This window comes from Narcine bancroftii, chromosome 4 (assembly GCF_036971445.1).
Source record: "Narcine bancroftii isolate sNarBan1 chromosome 4, sNarBan1.hap1, whole genome shotgun sequence".
Taxonomy (NCBI): Eukaryota; Metazoa; Chordata; class Chondrichthyes; order Torpediniformes; family Narcinidae; genus Narcine; species Narcine bancroftii.
Window position 1 is genome coordinate 81,934,828 of NC_091472.1, and position 18,584 is coordinate 81,953,411.

Here is an 18,584-nt window from a genome sequence, read left to right on the forward strand (position 1 = left end):
TTTTGCTTTCTGTGGTTTCAGTACCTGCAGTCAACTGCAGTCTGAACTGATCTGACTGCCCTGCTCTCTCCCCACAACCTTTTATCAGTCCTAACTAATCCCCCTGTCCCACACCCTCCACACAGCCCCATATCAGTCCCCACACTGATCACCTTGCCCCACTCTCTGTCCACAGCCCCAAGTTGGTCCCCACACTGATACCCCGTCCCACTCTGCCCACAGCCCCGTGTCTGTCCCCATACTGATCCCTACTTTCAAATAAAAGGTTTACAGGTACACTACAGTATCCCATATAGCTTTGCCAAGTATATAATATGGTGTTCACACAATGTCCAAATCACATAACGCCCAATTTCACAGAACGCATCATGGACTTTAAGCAGCGCATACCATTTATAGGGTTTGGTACTATCTGCAGTCTTGGAACATACCTTGTGTATGTGGATGTAGTGGGGGGGGGGGGGGGGGGGAAGGAGAGAACTACTGTACTTTATGCATTGAAGTTGAAGCATTTGGAATTCCCTAAGCATAATGAAAGGTGCAAAGGAACACCAATGACCAGTGACAATTCCTATTCTTGCCCTGCACTAGAAAATGGAATTCTCTGCCAATTTTCTCCCCTTCCTCATCACCCATTTTTGGCACATCTCTTCAATATTTTCTTCTTCCATTTTAGAAGAAAGAAGACAGATCAATTTTCCCATTAGCCAATTAAGTAACACTATTCTCTATTGTCCTCTCTTCCAGGACCACTATTCATTCTGCATTCTATCAATTTACCCATCTCCATTCCATCTTTTTAAACATACCATCATTTCCAATTTCTTCCATTTGTTTTTATTTTTTTTAAATATACACTTAAATCATGCCATCCACTCATATTTGTTGACTACATTACCAAAGTGACAATTACTCTTTCATCCCAACATGCATCCCAGGGTGCACTTTTCTGTTAAAATAACCAAACCACCAATTCCCATAAAGTTTTTTCCATTCACTATTGAGAGCATTTTTATATCATCTACTTTTATCAAGCAATTTTTGATCAGCTGTACTGCGAAAAGTAATCGACAAGTTAATGTCCTTTTAGTCAGCTATTACCCCTTGCTTACTACAAATGAGGAAATTTTGAATCCAATTTGCCACTCTCTCAAATAGCTCTCATACCCTGAAGAGCTGAAGCCCAAAACATTGATTATCTTTAGCCCCATTCATACTGACACTTTAACCCAATAATTAACTGCCAATCTACCGGTTAGCATGCCAGCGTGAAAGCTCATGAACTGGAACACAGGTGTTACATTGCCCCGGGAAAGAATTGTCCAGGGAGGATGCATCATCGCCGATTCATTTTGAATCCGCATACTGGTCAGCCTAGTATGAAAGGGACAGGGGAAAACCAAGACATCACCGCTGGAGGAAAGGTGCCCCTTTGGTCTGGGATGCTGGGTAAAGGGCGCAGAGAACCAGTTAACATTGGTCCAGTGCGAATGGCAAAAAACACTATTTAGAACTGGTTTGTTGGCTAACTGGTAAATTGGCAGTTCAATGTGAAAAGGGCTTCAATCTTTGCTAGATAAAGTACACTGTTTAACCTTCCAAGTTCCTCCAGCATTGTGTTTTTACTTCACTGCAAACTTCTGTGTTTTACTCCTCTCAACTCTAATTGACCCGCCTTGATACTTACTCAAACAAAAAGGAGACAATGTCTTCAACAAATCCATGGTGAATGTCTTTGATTGATCCATGCCTTTCCCTAAGGCTGCTTTAGAATCTTTCCAAAGTTTGTTCAACTGTTCTGTGGTTACTTAATTTGTTCCTTCCATGCTTTTTAAACAGTACAATGCTACCAGTTCTCCAATTTTCTGTCATGGCACCTATTGCCAGAAAGGATTGAAAAATGGTCAGACTGCAATTTCTTCCCTTGCTTCTTTGAAAAGCCTGGAATATATATTATAAAGGTCTTAGTCATTTATTCACTTTCAAGAATATCAAAATACTCCTGGAACATTTGAAAGCTTTTGTTAAAAGGAAAATAACCCAGCTAGAATATATCCAAGCATTTGACTGACTAACTAGTTAAGACCATTCTGCAACTTCTCAAGCACATCCTGTGTGAATTTTCAATTAGGTGTTTTATGTCTTCACAAGATTCGTAGCTTTGCCGGAAATGGTATACAAACATTTTCATTGCACAAATGGTGTGAAAGTGCCTATCCAAAAAAAAAATCAAATCCAATCTGCAACATTATGGATTAGTAACATGCTGAAACCTTAATTGCTCTTTAATTTAAAATTAGAGCACAGAAGTTTAACATTTTCACACTGCTATTCTGAAATTCAAAATATGGGAAATCAATGTGCTCAGCAGGTTATGTTTTGTAGTACTTCATAATAGAGTAAAATCTCTTATCTAGAATTCAAGCAACTGGCAGAAAATAGAGGAAAATAAATAGGGTGAGAATAAATAAGAATTTAAACAAGTTTAAAATTGTAAAAATAAATGTTCTCTGAAGTAACACAAACCTTTGGTGAAGATGGGAGCAAATATTCAGCTGGGGAGTGCCTTGGCTGTGCTTTATTTAAACAGCTACTATGAGCAAAATTGTGTGAAACAGGAATGGCTTCAACCAGGATGAAGATCTGGTTGATACTGCTTGTTGTTGGGGTGGCCCTCTTAAAGTGTCTTCTTATCCCTGCTTAGTAAGAGTCTTTATCTTTATTAGTATATTAAGTATATTAGTACAGATGTATCTGTAAACTTGAGGGAGAAGGGTTAATTATGATGGTGGCAATGGTTAGTGTAGCAGTTATCACAACGCTGTTAGAGTTACAGGAATTACTTGATTAAAGTGAACATGTCAATAATTAAGGACTACAATTATTTTTTTCAAATTACATGTTGCCCTGTCTTTTAACAGCTTATTCTTAATGCTATTAATTAGGCAATGTAAGAGTGAGTCTCAAGCAACCAGAAAACTCACATCTGGCATCTATCAATACCCGTTGGTGCTATTTACCAGGGGTTTTACTGTATGCTGCAAAAATTAGGACTACATTTTTGCACACTTACCTATACTCATTTACCAGATGTAAACTACTAGGAAAAAGACTTTGCCCAAGATGTCAGCACCTATGCTCAACAGTGGCCATGAGGAGTTGCAGATTAGGGGAGCAGGGCACCCAAAACAGAACAACCCTGTTAGGAACAGGAGAGTAACTACAATGGCAGACCAGCAAAGGGCTTAGCGGCTGAGGGACCCACACAGGCTGCAGGCTACTGGAGATTGGCTCATGGAAACCAGTTATCAGAAGATTCAAGAAGGTGTTGAGGGCAAGGACTCCTGAAACACTTTGGTGCTGAACAGGAGACTGTGCAGGTGCAAAGGCTGTGGGAGCTCTGGAAGTGAATCCTCAAACACTTTGTGATTCTTAAGGGACTGACTTTTGCTTCTATCTTGCTGTAAGAAATGCTGGGCAACACTAATGGTGACTCGTTGTCTGGCTTACGGCAGGCAGAAGGCAATTTTGTGTAACATTACGTGTTCTGTACTATTGAATGATAAATGAATCTTGAAAAATTGTCTAAAAATATATTTTTTAAAACTACTAAAAATGAATGTTTGCATGTCTTAAAAGGACACTGTGAGCAAAAGGATGAAAGAATTCTAGCACTTTATACATGAGCAGCCAAAGCAGGTTTTTCCAGTTTCAGGTCAAGTTTTTTTTCCCCCCTCTAATTGAACAAAAGCACAGAAACAGTAGGCCATTTAGCTCCCCCAGCTTGCTCCATCTCCCCCAGCTTGCTCCATCTCCCCCAGCTTGCTCCATCTCCCCCAGCTTGCTCCATCTCCCCCAGCTTGCTCCATCTCCCCCAGCTTGCTCCATCTCCCCCAGCTTGCTCCATCTCCCCCAGCTTGCTCCATCTCCCCCAGCTTGCTCCATCTCCCCCAGCTTGCTCCATCTCCCCCAGCTTGCTCCATCTCCCCCAGCTTGCTCCATCTCCCCCAGCTTGCTCCATCTCCCCCAGCTTGCTCCATCTCCCCCAGCTTGCTCCATCTCCCCCAGCTTGCTCCATCTCCCCCAGCTTGCTCCATCTCCCCCAGCTTGCTCCATCTCCCCCAGCTTGCTCCATCTCCCCCAGCTTGCTCCATCTCCCCCAGCTTGCTCCATCTCCCCCAGCTTGCTCCATCTCCCCCAGCTTGCTCCATCTCCCCCAGCTTGCTCCATCTCCCCCAGCTTGCTCCATCTCCCCCAGCTTGCTCCATCTCCCCCAGCTTGCTCCATCTCCCCCAGCTTGCTCCATCTCCCCCAGCTTGCTCCATCTCCCCCAGCTTGCTCCATCTCCCCCAGCTTGCTCCATCTCCCCCAGCTTGCTCCATCTCCCCCAGCTTGCTCCATCTCCCCCAGCTTGCTCCATCTGAATGCCACAATATTGCACATCTACATTCTTTCCTGTATTGCTGTAGTGGTTATTTCCAATGCAATAGTCAACCTCTGTATCATGGATGAAGAATGAGAAAAAGACTACAACCTCATGGTGATAAGAAATGTGGAGAAAGCTTTGGTTTCTGATAACAATACATACTATAAACCTTTTTAATTTGTAAAAAAATCACCAATTATACATGAACTCTCAAATTATTTCTGCTAGAATAACTTATGAAGGAATATTCCCACACTGGTAAACGAATATTGATAACGAACTGATACAATACTTTTGATAAATATACATCTAAAACTGGGATGCTAGGCACATCCTAGCATTCATTCATATCCTCTTCTATTCCACCATTTCAAGGAACAGAAGCAAGATTAGCAAAGATAAATTTTGAAAATTAACCATGTGAATAAAGGAGAAAAGAATTGAACTGCTGAAATGGCAGAAATTGACTTACTGATGTATAAAGTCTAATTAAAGATTACAAGTTGCAAGCTAAACTACGAAATTGCATACAAATTGAAAGCTGGTGAGTGAAAGGCCTTTAAGAAGTGAAGATAGTGTAGAGAATAGGCTTATTCAGGTGCATTCTCCACCAAGAATGCGCCTGCAGAAGCAGAAGCTGCCCTTTGAATTGCCGTTCAGGTGGCAGCACTAAAAACGAAGCACTGGCCACCTGAAGGGACAGCTGCACCGGATGCGCCTCTGAGCACACACGTGCTCCTGTCCCTTCAGGCTGTCAGGTTTGGGATGGCTGGCTGGCTGTCAAAGCTGGGAGAGCCGGCGCAGGCTATCTGCGCGGGTCTTCCCCACACTGACACTGGTTCTCCCCCCTACCCAACAGCCAACACGAGCCCCCACACCGGACCCCCCAACAGCCGACATGAGCCCCCACACCGGCCCCCCCCAACAGCCGACACGAGCCCCCACACCGGCCCCCCCCAACAGCCGACACGAGCCCCCACACCGCCCTGCCCCCCCAACAGCCGACATGAGCCATAGTTTTATACCATTTTCATTCCTCCATCCTTTTTCATAAAAATATCTGCAAGGAATTTCATTTTTGGTTTAATTTTGTGTTTGAAGATTACCATGCATCTTAACTTTGTTCCATCGCCCATACACAATAACACCATGGTAAACCTGATCCTTTTGTGGCCTGTACTTCTCGTTTGCACAGTTTTAACACCTTTCCATTCCACTGTTCTATTGCCGATCATTTTGAAATTCATGGGGGTTTCGTCCATGCTTCTGATATTTGCCAATGCAAACTGGTGTTTCTGCCAGTTTAGAATAATAAACTGGTGAAAACTTACAACTTTAAGATCAAGATCTTTTGGTCGTTTCTGTGCAATTTTTGTTTTTTGGTGTAATGCCAGATATTTCCTGTTCATGAAATGATTACACCAGCCTACTGTAGCCTCAAAATCATCACCGAAGTCTGAGTGCAAATGTTCTTATTTTATTTCAGGTGACTATAAAGAAATCTTGCCTCTGTTTACATACCCATTCTGCAACGTGATTTTCCAACTCTTGACAACGAGTGATTCCTTTTCTCAAAGAACATTGCCTTTTTGGCATCTTTCTTTAAGTCTCTTCTTTCTTCCTCCAATCTCTTACCAACTCCTCATGCACATCAAAATTTCTTGGCCATTTCTATCTCTCAACTTAAAGCTTGCTTCATATTTTCATTACGTGCTGCATTATCGATGGACCCTCCATAATAGTAATCACCTCCTGCCAACACCCAGCAGATCAATCTGCATGATCTATGGGGGGGTTTAACGTATTCACTGGTCAACGGCCCATCTCGGGTATCGCAAGCCTTGGAGGTCGACATATGCCAGTCAACGGGGCACCTCAGGCAGCCAGAAAATGGGGGTCAACTTGTACGCCGGATATACCATAAAACCCTTAAAATGAGGCTAAGGAGGGGAGGGGTCTACCTTGAAGCTGGTCAATTTGTATGCCGAAATATACAGTAGATTGTTTTGTCAAACTAGTACTACAGAACAATTGTAATTGATAGGAAAGAAACTGCACAGGTAGCTAGGGAAAATTTGGGAAGTTCATTATATTCAAACATATCTAAAAAAAGAGCAGAAACTATCACTAAGCCTTCAGTTGGCACATAAATGAGATTCAAAATTACCAAGATACTGTTACATTAATTAGTGGAAACAAAGCACAATTAATAGGAAGTCTGAAAATTTCCACTTTGCATTCCATGAAGTTAAATAGCAGTTTGTTCAGATCACAAATTGTTCACACAGTTAGATGTTCCAGATCAATGCATTTGTGCAAACTAAAACTGATCTTAAATGAGGATGCACTTACAGTGTGAGCACATTTCCAGAGGATAGCTCGCTTCATTTCCCTAAAATGAAAGAAAACAGTTCATAATTACACCCAAAATCAAAAACAACAGTATATTTCTAAAGAATGATAATGGTTTTATCTAATGCAAAAGTTGAATTCCACAAATTGTTTACAATGCAAACTAAGAATTGCGCTACAATTTAAAAGGTTAACTTTTAAAAAAATATATACAAATCCCAAACACAATTCTATTATTATATATTCAAATACCTCTAAATATCAAGATACAGAGATTGCCTTAAACTTTTAACATACAGTCCATATGAAGTTAAAGCAATTAGTACGTTTCTTTCCCTGTAAGGTGTATAAACCTGCATTTGTATCAACATTAAAAAAAGCACCCTTAAGCATGTGATTCAACAATATTTCCTTTTAAGGAAGTGAAGTTTTAATTTCTTTTAAGGAAGCCTTAAAAGGAGGAACAAGAAGCAGAGCAAAATGAAGGCTGAATTCCAGAGACAAGTGCAGAGAAATCTTAAGTTGTCAAGGATGGAAAAACTAAATTAGATGTGTACAAAGGCAGAACTTTGAACAGGTTATGGTGCAAAGTCATTAATGGATCTAAAAGAGGATGAGAATTTAAAACATTTTTTTAATATAAAATGAGGATTTACTGAACAAGGAACTCCTGTTAATGACCAAATGAGTAATGCAAGTACAGGGCCGTCTAGAAGTTGGGATACATGCTGTTGCAGATTAGCTTATATCTTTATATTGTGCAAGATGGGAAAGCAGTCAGGAGTCTACAGTATAACCAAATCTAAAGCTAAGGCATTAATATGGACTTCAGGAGATGAACAGTGAAAATGATGTAGAATGAGGGTGGAAGCAAGGATCTTGGCAGTAGAATGGAATTGCATTCAAAGCTTCATCTGGGGACCTAATGTACAAGAAAACTCTACTCTCTACTGTCCTATAATTTGTACTTCAAGATGTGCCAACATTTGCAAGCTTCCTTAAAATCTACTCAAGTCTCTGGATTCAAACACTGCTTGACACTGCACCAACAGCCTTAAGCAATGTGCTAAGCTGGCCACATAGCACCAATTTAAAAATGAAAAAAAAAAGCTGAAGAATACTCATGTTGGTCAAATATGGGCCCTTAATAAACCTTTCATTATAGTGAAGTTTTGCAAAAGACAAAAAGGGGTTATTTCTGCACTTCTTTCTTCAGTTCGAAGATTATTTGATTTTGCTTAAAGATTACCCATCACATTCTGAAAGATAAGGAGTCAATTACTGACACATTTTTCATAACCCATTGTAAAAAGAGAATAGATGTCCTATGCATGTATAAACACAGGAACAAGCCATTTGGTTATACAGAATAATGCCAATTTTTTTTTCAGTTGCTTATGTTCCACAAGAGCTCCTCTGCCTTTACCTCCCAACAGAGTATATTGAGACCATATAAAATAAACCAGCCATCTCCAAGACCATAGCAAGATTAACAGCTCTGAATTTCAAGTAATTTTTAATGTTGGCTATATTATCCTATTTGTAGTTATGCAAAGCTTGTAATTGTACTTATTCTTAGATTTAAATTATTTCAGTAAATTTTGGACTGTAATGCTTGCAAAACTGATGTCTCCACTTACAATATTGTTGTGTGGAGCTACTGCCTCAGCACCAGAGACCCAGGTTCCACCCAGACCTCAATTGATGTCTCCTTGTGACCTATATGGGTTTTTTTCCCCCACATCAAGGTATGCAGGATGGTAGTTTTATCAGAACATTTGGGTTTTCACACTTAGAAGAAAATGAGACCCATGATATTCTCTCACTACATTTGTTTATGAATAGAAATTATTCTCGATATACTTTTTGCAAATCTAGGTTATAGCTGCCCATTTACATTTGGAGAAAATAGACATTTCATCTTTCCTTGTAGCAGCTCTTATCAGGTTTTTTTTATATTAAAAAAAACTTTTTTCAACCAGCAAGGAAAATATTGGAATAAAAAGAAAAATATTGAGCTCAGCACAAGGATGCAAGAGAAAACTACCAGGTAAAGAGACAATTTATACTTGATTCATCATTCTTCTCAGGAAGAGATTCAATGGAGTAGTCATGCTGAGCGTAGACGTACCATAGGGATGTATGCTCAGTCTGTTCATGCTATTAAACCACAAATGCACCACCAAATCCATCTCAAACAGAGTCATCAAGTTTGCAGATGAAACAAGAGTAGTTGGCCTCATCAGCAACGATGAGTCACACTACAAAAAAAGTGGAAAATCCTGTGAAATGGTGCACGAGTAACAACGCAAGTCTCAACATAGGCAAGACAAAGATGAATGATAGTGAACTTCAGGAGGATCTGGATCAACCACCCTCCACTACATAACTCAGTAGTGGAGAGAGTGGAGGGCACCATTCCTTGGAGTCCACTTAACACCTATTGTGGACACACATCTCAATTATCAGGAAGGCAAAATAAGACTAGAGCAGTAAAGGCTACCAGCCATCGTTAAGTTGACCTACTACAGAAGTTCTATCAAGAGCGTCCTAGCCTGCTGCATCACAGCGTGGTACAGTTACTGCTGAGAATTGGATCAGAGGACAAGCCACAGGACCACAAGAGTGGCTGAGAGGATCACTGGAGTCTCCCTTCCCTCTCCCCCCCCCCACCCCAATCAACGTGATCTACCAGGATAGTTGTCAGAAGAGGAAGAACAACATTGTTGAGGGTCCCTATCATGCAGCATCTTTCAGCTACTCCAGTCAGGAAGAGATACAGGAGTATCAGAGCCAGCACCACCAGGCTGAGGAACCACTTCTTCCAACAGGCAGTGAGAACGCTGATCAACCAAAAGGAACTGCTCTCACTAACCATAAGACTCTAATATTTACTACATAATATTTATTTATTTCTCCATGTATATTTGACCTGCATATGTTTTGTTTGTCTGCATGTATGTTGTCTGGTTTCGTCTGCATGTTTTGCACCAAGGACCTGAGAATGCTATTTCGTCAGGTTGTACTTTTCATTACGAGTTCCCATTTCATTTAGTGACTGTCACTTTAAGGGCTAGTATGGCTGCAACCATTCACAGCTGTGGAGAAAACAGTGGCAAAATCTAGTTCAGAACATACCTAAAAGTTGATATTTGCCAAATAACTTTTTGGTGCTTTATCCAGGAACACAGGTGGGACATGTCAAGGAACAGCAGATTTGACCACCAGCCATCTAATGAACAGAGGTGGAGTGACTTTGTATGAAATGGACAACTTGGAAGATTCTCCTTGTCAGGGGAATTTTTGAACCACACAGTGACAAAAAGGTCACTTTGATTGACCCATACCTGAGTAAAGGAAGCAGTAGAATTCCTGCATTGGATAGTGTCCATTGTTTTAAATTAGATTCAATTTTATTGTGGCAGTAAAATAAAGCCAATGAAATACAACTAGCATCCAACCAAAAGTTTTTAAAAAGTGTGATATAGAAATAACTACGTGCAAATAAAAACAAGCACATTCAGCAAGCACATAATTAGAAAACTAATGACAGTTCAATGTGAGTGCAGTACCACTCAGTGCTGTGATACAAGGTTCAACAGGGTCTGCCTCAGGAAAAAAAAGCATTTCTTGAGCCTGTTGGTTCAAGAGCAAAGGCTCCTGTAGAGCTTACCAGATAGAAGAGCAAAAAGTCCATAACTTGGGTGTGATGCATTCTTGATGATGCTCTTCGCCTCACTCAGTGATGGATGTTCTCAATGGTGGGCGACTGAATGTCGACAATCCACTGGGCAGTTTCACCACCCGCTATAGTGCTTTACGGTCCAATTCAAGACAATTGCCATACTACACAGATGCCATAGATAAGTATGCTCTCAAAAGTACAGTGGTAAAAATCCATCTATATCCTGGGATAGAGGTGTTTTTCCTTCATGCTATTCAGAAAATAAAGATGCTATTGCACCTTTCTGATCAGAATGGAGTTCAGGGACACCAAGGAATTTAAAGCTTGATACATGTTCCATCACAACTTCATTGATGTAAATAGGGACATGAGTGTGCTTCCTCCTCGCCTTAAGTTCACAATATATGTTAAATGCCAAGTTGTTGTCGGCACACCAAACAGCCAGGTGCTGGACCTCATCCCTATAGGCCGACTCATCATCCCCTCTGATCAGGCCAACCACCATGGTGTCATTTGTGAACTTAATTATGGAATTAGAACCATATACAAGAACATAGTCACAGGCAAAAAGGGAATACAAGAGAGGCCTCAGCACACAGCCCTGGGGCACACCAGTGTTCAAGGTGAGAATGGAAGAGTAGAGATTGCCTACTGAACAGATTGGGGTTTGTCAGGAAGTCCAAGATCCAATTACAGAGGGATGAGCTGATACCAAGCTGGCGAAGTTTGGCAATCACAATTAAATGCTAAACTAAAGTCAATGAACAGCATTCTGACATAAGAGTTAGAGCTGTCCAAGTGATTCAAGGCAGAGTGAAGTGCCATGGAAATGGAATCCTCTGTCAACACAATGGGCAAACTGATTTTACCCCATTTTAAATTCTGTCTCTCAAAGCATTTTCCATCCAGTGAGTGCAACTGGATGGAAGTAATTCAGACTCATGGCTGTGGGATGCTTTGGTACTGGCACGATGGTAGCAGTCTTGAAACTCATGGAAACAGCATCCTGGACCAGGGACAAATTGAAAATGTCCATGAAGGCCCCAGCCAACTATTCTGTACAGATCTAAGCACACAGCCAGGTATACCATCCAGACCAGCCTAGAACGCAGACCTCCATGCTTACCCAGTCTTTGCTTACTGTCTCAATGTCAATGCTGGACCCTTCCGGTCAGGGTGTGTTGAATGTGAGCCCGCGGTGTCCTTACCAACTCTGGAGGTATTTGGTCAAAAATGCATGAACTGAATAAATGATCCAAACCTGTATTATTACAATGGTAATAAACGCCCAAAAGTAATGGTCTGCTGTAGATGCAATTCACAAAGCTGAATCAAACAAGCACACAGAAAACAGGCAGGTATTTTAACACTATTTTCCCAAAATCCCATAAAACACTGTGCCTCGTGATATAAATGCATCACCATCTTGAACAAAAGATGGTTGTGATTGTCATTGTGACTGACCCAATCCTGGGTTTTGGAAGCTTTGTAAAAGTCACGTTTCATTTCCCCTATGCAAGTAAAAAGGGAGTTATGACAACCATTCAAATGAAAGACCTTTATCTACAAGAAACTTGATCAGGATTCGTGAGTTTTCAGCAGTCCAATCACAGTCTCTCCCATTTCCTTTGTAATTACTTTTGAGCATCACTTTAAAAGCCCGAGTTTCAACACAGGATTTCCAAAAATGAACTGTGAACTGACTTTCCAGAATTGTGCCTAAGCTGTAATGCCTCAGGTACTCCACACTCACACAAGTATATTCGCGCATAGTTTAGACAAGTTGTTAAATTAATAGTAGATAATAAATATTGTTTAAAAAATGTACAATAAGTCTCTGTTAAAAAGTTATGGGAATTACTTGATTAAAGTGAACTTTATACAAGGTTAAAATACAGATTTTTTTTTAAACTTTATATTTTGCACTGCCTATTGTCTTTTAAACTGTGTATTCTTAACTCAGGTGTATCAGTTAGGCACTTTAAGAGTGAGCTTCAGTCAACTGGAAAATTTGTATTTCTGGCACTGCCAGATAATGTGATTTTATTGTATAATGCGAAGTGCTTTCTCTGTGTACCTATTGCCACTGTCCTTGGCACTTGTTGGGGGTGGGCAGGGGTTGGGGGGGGGGGGGGGGTGATGGACAGAGAAACCTGTACTTTAGCTGAGCAACTACAGTATGTTTTGCAGATGATACATACAACAGTACAGCATGCTAATGCAGGAATCCATGCTTAGGATGATGTACCAAACAAGGTGGCTGTGCTTCTGGTAGTATAATTGTATTACACAGTACCTTGACTGTTCTGTGGGATAGTTCTCTCAAATAGACAGGAGCTTGTGACTTAAGGCCAGCTGGGAGACACTTTTGCTTGGCCAAAGGTTGCTTGGTCTGTTTGACTTCAACCATTTTCTTCTTTAGAACAATTGTAGCTATGATAGAAGTGAGTTGCTTGCTCAACCATACCCTAAGTTTTTCAAGCATAACAATCACTGTATTATCATATTATCTTATCTGATATAATTTCAAGATATTTTGTCTTTGTTCCAGAAATAAAATTTGTAGAAAAGCTTGGAGCAAAACACTTTAATTTCACCAAATACAAGTTGATATTTATGTATTTCACTAATGATCATGTCATGCCAACAGTTAGGAACCACACAAAAGTTAAAACACACATTTTGGGACTAGTGATCACTCTTCCTCAACTTTCAAGATACCTATAGTTATGTAGATGGATAAGTTTGGGCCTTGCAGAAAAAATTAAAATTGGGAGGGGGAAAATTATAACAGAAAGGAGCTGGGTGCAGATACATTGGGAGCAGTTGTTATCAGGCAAACTCACAGCATATAGGATTTTTTAAGAACCAGCATATTCCAGTGCAAAAGCAGGATAAGGATAGCAGGCAAGAGAACCTTGAATGACATGAACCTAGTCAAAAAGTTGCATGAAAGAGCTCAAGCAAGACATTACGAAGGCCAAAAGAGACCAAGGGTGTTCTTGGCAAGCAGGATTAAAGTAAAGGCATTTTATACTTTTTTTTTGAAGACTTTATTTAAAATTTTAAGGCATTTTATACTTGCATTAAAAACAATAGGATGACTAGTGGACTGCGAGGAAGATTTTCAAAGCTTGCAGAAGGATCTGGACCAGTTGAGAAATAGGGCCAGTAAATGGCTGATGGAATTTTAATGCAGGTAAGTCTGAGGAGTTGCACCTTGGAAGAGCAAATAAGGGTAGGTCATGCACAGTAAATGGTAGACCATTGGCATCTTAGCCTTTATAAATCAAAGTTTTGAGTATAGAAGTTGGGATATTATGTTGAAGTTATTCAAGTCATTGGTGAGGCCACACTAAGAATACTGCGTGCAATTTTGGTCACCCAGCAACAGGAAAGATACAAGACTGAAAGAGTACTGAGAAGATGTACTAAAATGTTGCCAGGTCTTCAGAAGTTGAATTACCAGGAAAGATTAAACAGGTTAGGACTATACTCCTTGAAACAAAGGATGAGGGGATACTGGATAGAGGTTTATAAAATTATTAGGGGTATAAACAGAGAAGACACGAGTAGGATGTTTCCACTTAGTTTGGGGGAGATAAATACAAGAGGTCACAGCTTTAGGCTGAAAGGGGAGAGGTATGAGGGGAACATTAGGGGATTGTTTTTCACTCAGAGTGATAGGAATGTGGAATGAGCTGCCATCTGATGGAGTGAATGCAGATTCAATCTTGAGTTTTAAAAATAAATTGGATAAATAGATGGATAGGAGTGGTCTGGAGGATTATGGAAGGAGAGCAGGTCAGTAGGACTAACTAGTTTTATTGTTTGGCATAGACCGGAGCCTTTTTTACTGTGCTGTAACATTCTATGATTAGGGAATGGACAAGACCACACAAGGATAAAGGAGGGAATTTATATTTGGAGTCAGAGGAAGTAGATGAGACACAAAATGAGTACTATGGGTCAGTGTTCACCAAGGAGAATGACATTGACAGATGTCCCAAACAGAAACATGGTTGTAAGATGGGCAGGATTAGGAACTAAATTAAAGGGTATCAGCTAATACAAAAAATTAGACAGGATAGTAAAGATGATGGGGTGGCGATCTTAATCAAGGATGAGATCAGGGCAATAGTGAGAGACGATACAAGATCTAAGGAACAGAATGTTGAGTCCATCTGGATAGAGATTAAGAGTAAAGGGAAAAAAAAAATCACTGGTGTGTGTTGTCTATTGCCCACCAAGTAACAACAGCACAGTGGCACAGGCAATTAACCAAGAGATAATCAAGGCATCTAAGAACGGGACAGCAGTTATCAGGGGAACTTTATCTTCCACGTAGATTTGGAAAATCAAGTTGGTCGAGGGAGTCTGGAGGATGATTTCAGAATGCATCCATGGTAGCTTTCTTGAGCAGCATGTTAAGGAACCAACATGGGAGAATGCTAATTTAGAACTAGTAATTCTACAATAAGATAGGTAAAATTAATGACCTTGTAGTTAGGGACCCTCTTGGAAAAAGCAATCATGGTATGATTGAATTTCTCATACAGATGGAGGGTGCAATAGTTTAAAACTAGTGTATTATGCTTGAACAGGGGAGACGAACAGGATGAGGGAGGAATTGGTCAGCAAGGATTGGGAGCTCAGGCTAGTTGGCAAAATAAGGGCAGTAAGCGAAGGAAGGGTCAGCCTTTGTTAACTAAGGAAATAAAGGAAAGTATAAAATTAAAAGTTTATATGTACAAAGTAGCCAAGAGTGGTAGGAAACAATGATTGGGAAAACTTTAAAAGGCAACAAAGGAATAGGAAGAAAGATTATGAAGGTAAATTAGCACAAAATATTAAAAACAGATAGCAAAAAATTTTATAAATATATAAAACAGAAGATGGTGGCTAGAGTTAACATAGGTTCCTTGGAAGATGAGAAAGGGAGATTGATATTGAGGAAATGGACAAGACATTGAACAAATATTTTGTTTCAGTCTTCATGGTGGAAGACACACCCAGCATGCTAAAGAGTGGTGATAGGGATGTGAAGGCCTCAATAAAATAATTGTTACCAAAGAGATAATGATAAGCAAACTAAGCAGACAAATCCCCTGGTCCTGATGGGATGCATCACAGGGTACTGTCAGGAGTTACAGTTGATGCATTGGGATAGACAAGATAGAGATGGGAAAATTATTTTCACTGGTAGGTGAGACCAGAACTAGGGGACACAGCCTCAAGGTTCAGGAGAGTAGATTTAAGACAGAGAGGAAGAAAAACTGTTTCTTCCCCCCCACCCCACAAAGAGAGTAGTGAATTCACTACCCAAGGAAGCGGTTCATTAAACATATTTAAGGTTTAGTTAAATTTTTACATAAAAAAGAATTAATGGATATGGGGAAAAGGCAGGTAAGTGGAGCTGAGTCAATGATCAAACCAGCCATGATCTTATTGAATGGAGGAGCAGGCTCAACAGGCAAATGATCTACTCCTGATCCTATTTCTTGTGTTCTCATTTTTCTTGTTCTTTACACAATTCCTTAATGATAGGGAGCATAATGTGGAGAACAATCATGGAGTAAGGAATTTTGATATCAAGAAAGAGGTGTATTGGCCTTTTGAAGAGCATTAAGGTGGACAAATTCCCTGGGCTTAGTGGCATTTATTGAGCAAGGAAAGAGATTGCCTTTGCATCCTTGCTAGCAACAGGAGAGTCCCAGAGCACTGGATAGTAGCTAATGTACCTTTGTTTGGGGATAAAAATGGATAATTCAGATAATTAAAGGCCAGAGAGCCTCACAACAGTGGTTAGGAAACTACTGGATACAATTATGGATACAATTTGTGTGAATTTGTTCATATTAGGGACTATCAACATGGCTTTATGATAGGCAATGTCACATTTTATAAATTTGACAGTTTTCTGAGCTGACAGAGATGGTTGATGAAAACAGGGCAGTGGATGTTATGCATGCGGACTTTACCAAGGCATTTGACACGGCCCTTCATAGCAGGCTGACTCATGTGCAAACGCATAGGATCCATGGCAAGATGATAGTTTGGATACAAAATTGGCTGGTTCAGATTCAGCAGGTAATGGTGAAAGACTTATCCAGGCTGGAGTCTGAAACTCATGGGATTCTGCAGGGATAGTTGTTAGGACTCCTGCCTGTGATATATTGAAATTATTTGGATGAAAAATCAAGTAGGTGGATTAGAAAATTTGCAGACGATACAAAGTTTAATGGAGTTGTGAACATTATAGAGGGTGATCAGAGAGAAAAATAGGATATAGATCATTTACAGACAATGGCAGCAAAATGACAGATGAGAATTTAACCCCGACATGTGAGGTGTTACACTTTGAGAGGTCAAATGCAAGGGGAATGTATACAGTTAGAACACAGCTTTCAAAGTATTGATAAGCAGAGGGGATCCGCATGCCCAGGTTCATTGCTCATTGAAAGTGGCCAGTCAAACAGATGGGTTATTAAAGAAGGCATCTGGTTTCAATGGGCAGAGCATTGAATAAAAAGAGGTTATGTAACAGCTACACAAAATGTGTACAATTCTGGTTGCCTCATTTCAGCAAAGATGTGGAGGGTTCAGAAAAAAGTTCTCCAGGGTTAAGATGGTACAATTTATTGAACAGTTGGGTTGTTTTATATGGAGCACAGGGAAGCCAAGGGGAGATATTATAGAGCATAAAATCATGAGAGGCATTGATGGGGCAGGCAATCAAAATCTTTTCCCCTGGGCAAAAGCATTATGAGAGAATATGCATTCAAGAGGAGGGGGGAGGTTGTACAAGAAAGTTGTATGGGGCAAATATTTGACAGAGTGTGGTGGATCTTGAAACAGGCTGCCAGAAGCAGTGGAAGCAGATATACAAAGAGAACAGAGGAATATCTATCAGATGCATCCAGCAGAGTTTTAGTCTGATTTGAAGAGCACATGCAGCATAGATACATGGACCAAAGGGCCTGTTCCAATTCCAAATTCCACCACAGCAAGAGAGTAAAGGAAAAAAACACTTCAATGTTCTGTCTCCTTGGGGGGAAAAAAGTGCAACATCTTCACTAATTCATAATAATCCCTTTGGTGATATTGCTCAAAATAAAGAAACATCCAGAAAGGCAATGTGCACCAAGACTCTACAACAGGAACACAAGACCAAATGTATTCAGGGGAAAAACAGACAACATCCCAACTCCCATGTCTACACATTCCACTTGTAGCACAGCCCACCTATCCCACTTGGGACTTGTCATCTAGTGAGCTATTCTTCACCACAAAGCACTGCCCAAGTGTTGCATGGTCATGCAGTATCTCAAAAATGATTTTTACCTTTTTACAGTGAGAAACCAAAATGCTCAAGGCAAAGCTTTATAGCTGTGTTAGTAGTTAGGATAAAGAAAAACCAATAGATATAAACAGGAAAATCTGCAGATGCTGGGATTGTAGTGCAATGCATAGAAGTAGTTGAGAAACTCAGCAGGTCGTGCAGCATCCATAGGAAGTTAAAGGTAAAGCATAGTTTCAGGCCCAAGCCCTTTGTCAAGATATGAGCAAAATGTTGGTAGACAATTGAAGAAAAAGGTGGGGGATGGAGAAGAGAGAGAAAAGGAGTGGAGTACAGGCTAACAGGTCATAGGTGGATATATGTAGGAAGAGGAAAAAGCTGAGAACTGATGGAGAGGATGGAGCTGAGGAAAGGGAAAGTTGAGGAAAGCAGGAGGTAAGGATAGAGAGGTTTTTTTTGGGGGGGGGGGGGAAGAAGGAGAGAAACAACATGAGAGCCAGAGACACACAGGGAAGGATTTAACAGAAAATGGAGAAGCCATTTTCATATGCTCATGCTGTCTAGTTTGAGAGTACTCAGGTGTTCCTCCAATTTTTGCGTAGCCTCCGTTTGACATTGCATGAGGCCAAGATAGGTATATGGGTGTGGAAATGGTGTGTGGAATTAAAATGGTTGGGCATTGGGAGGTCCCAATTATTGCACCAAAAAGAACAAAAGTGCTCTATTTCCAACAAATCTGCACTGCTGCCTCACTCCTGAAATGCAACAAGGACAGATTTCCCTTGTCCCTACTTACCCCATAATGGTGCAGCCGAGATAGG

General features: G+C 40.5%; 1 protein-coding gene across 2 annotated transcripts in view; it reads right to left on the reverse strand.

Moving 5' to 3' along the window:
• The window catches only part of LOC138760746 (calcineurin subunit B type 1), a 68,250-nt gene that overhangs the window by 26,207 nt on the left and 23,459 nt on the right, over positions 1-18,584 (reverse strand). Inside the window, exons 1-2 of one of the 2 annotated variants that reach the window (XM_069931770.1) lie at positions 6,779-6,818; positions 1,688-1,877 (exon numbers count right to left, since the gene is read on the reverse strand). In XM_069931770.1, coding sequence (XP_069787871.1) covers positions 1,688-1,748 — 61 coding nt within the window. In that variant the 5' untranslated portion in view covers positions 1,749-1,877; positions 6,779-6,818. Of the gene's footprint in view, positions 1-1,687; positions 1,878-6,778; positions 6,819-18,584 lie in introns of those variants that run through there. The other variant, XM_069931771.1, reaches the window with a different exon arrangement.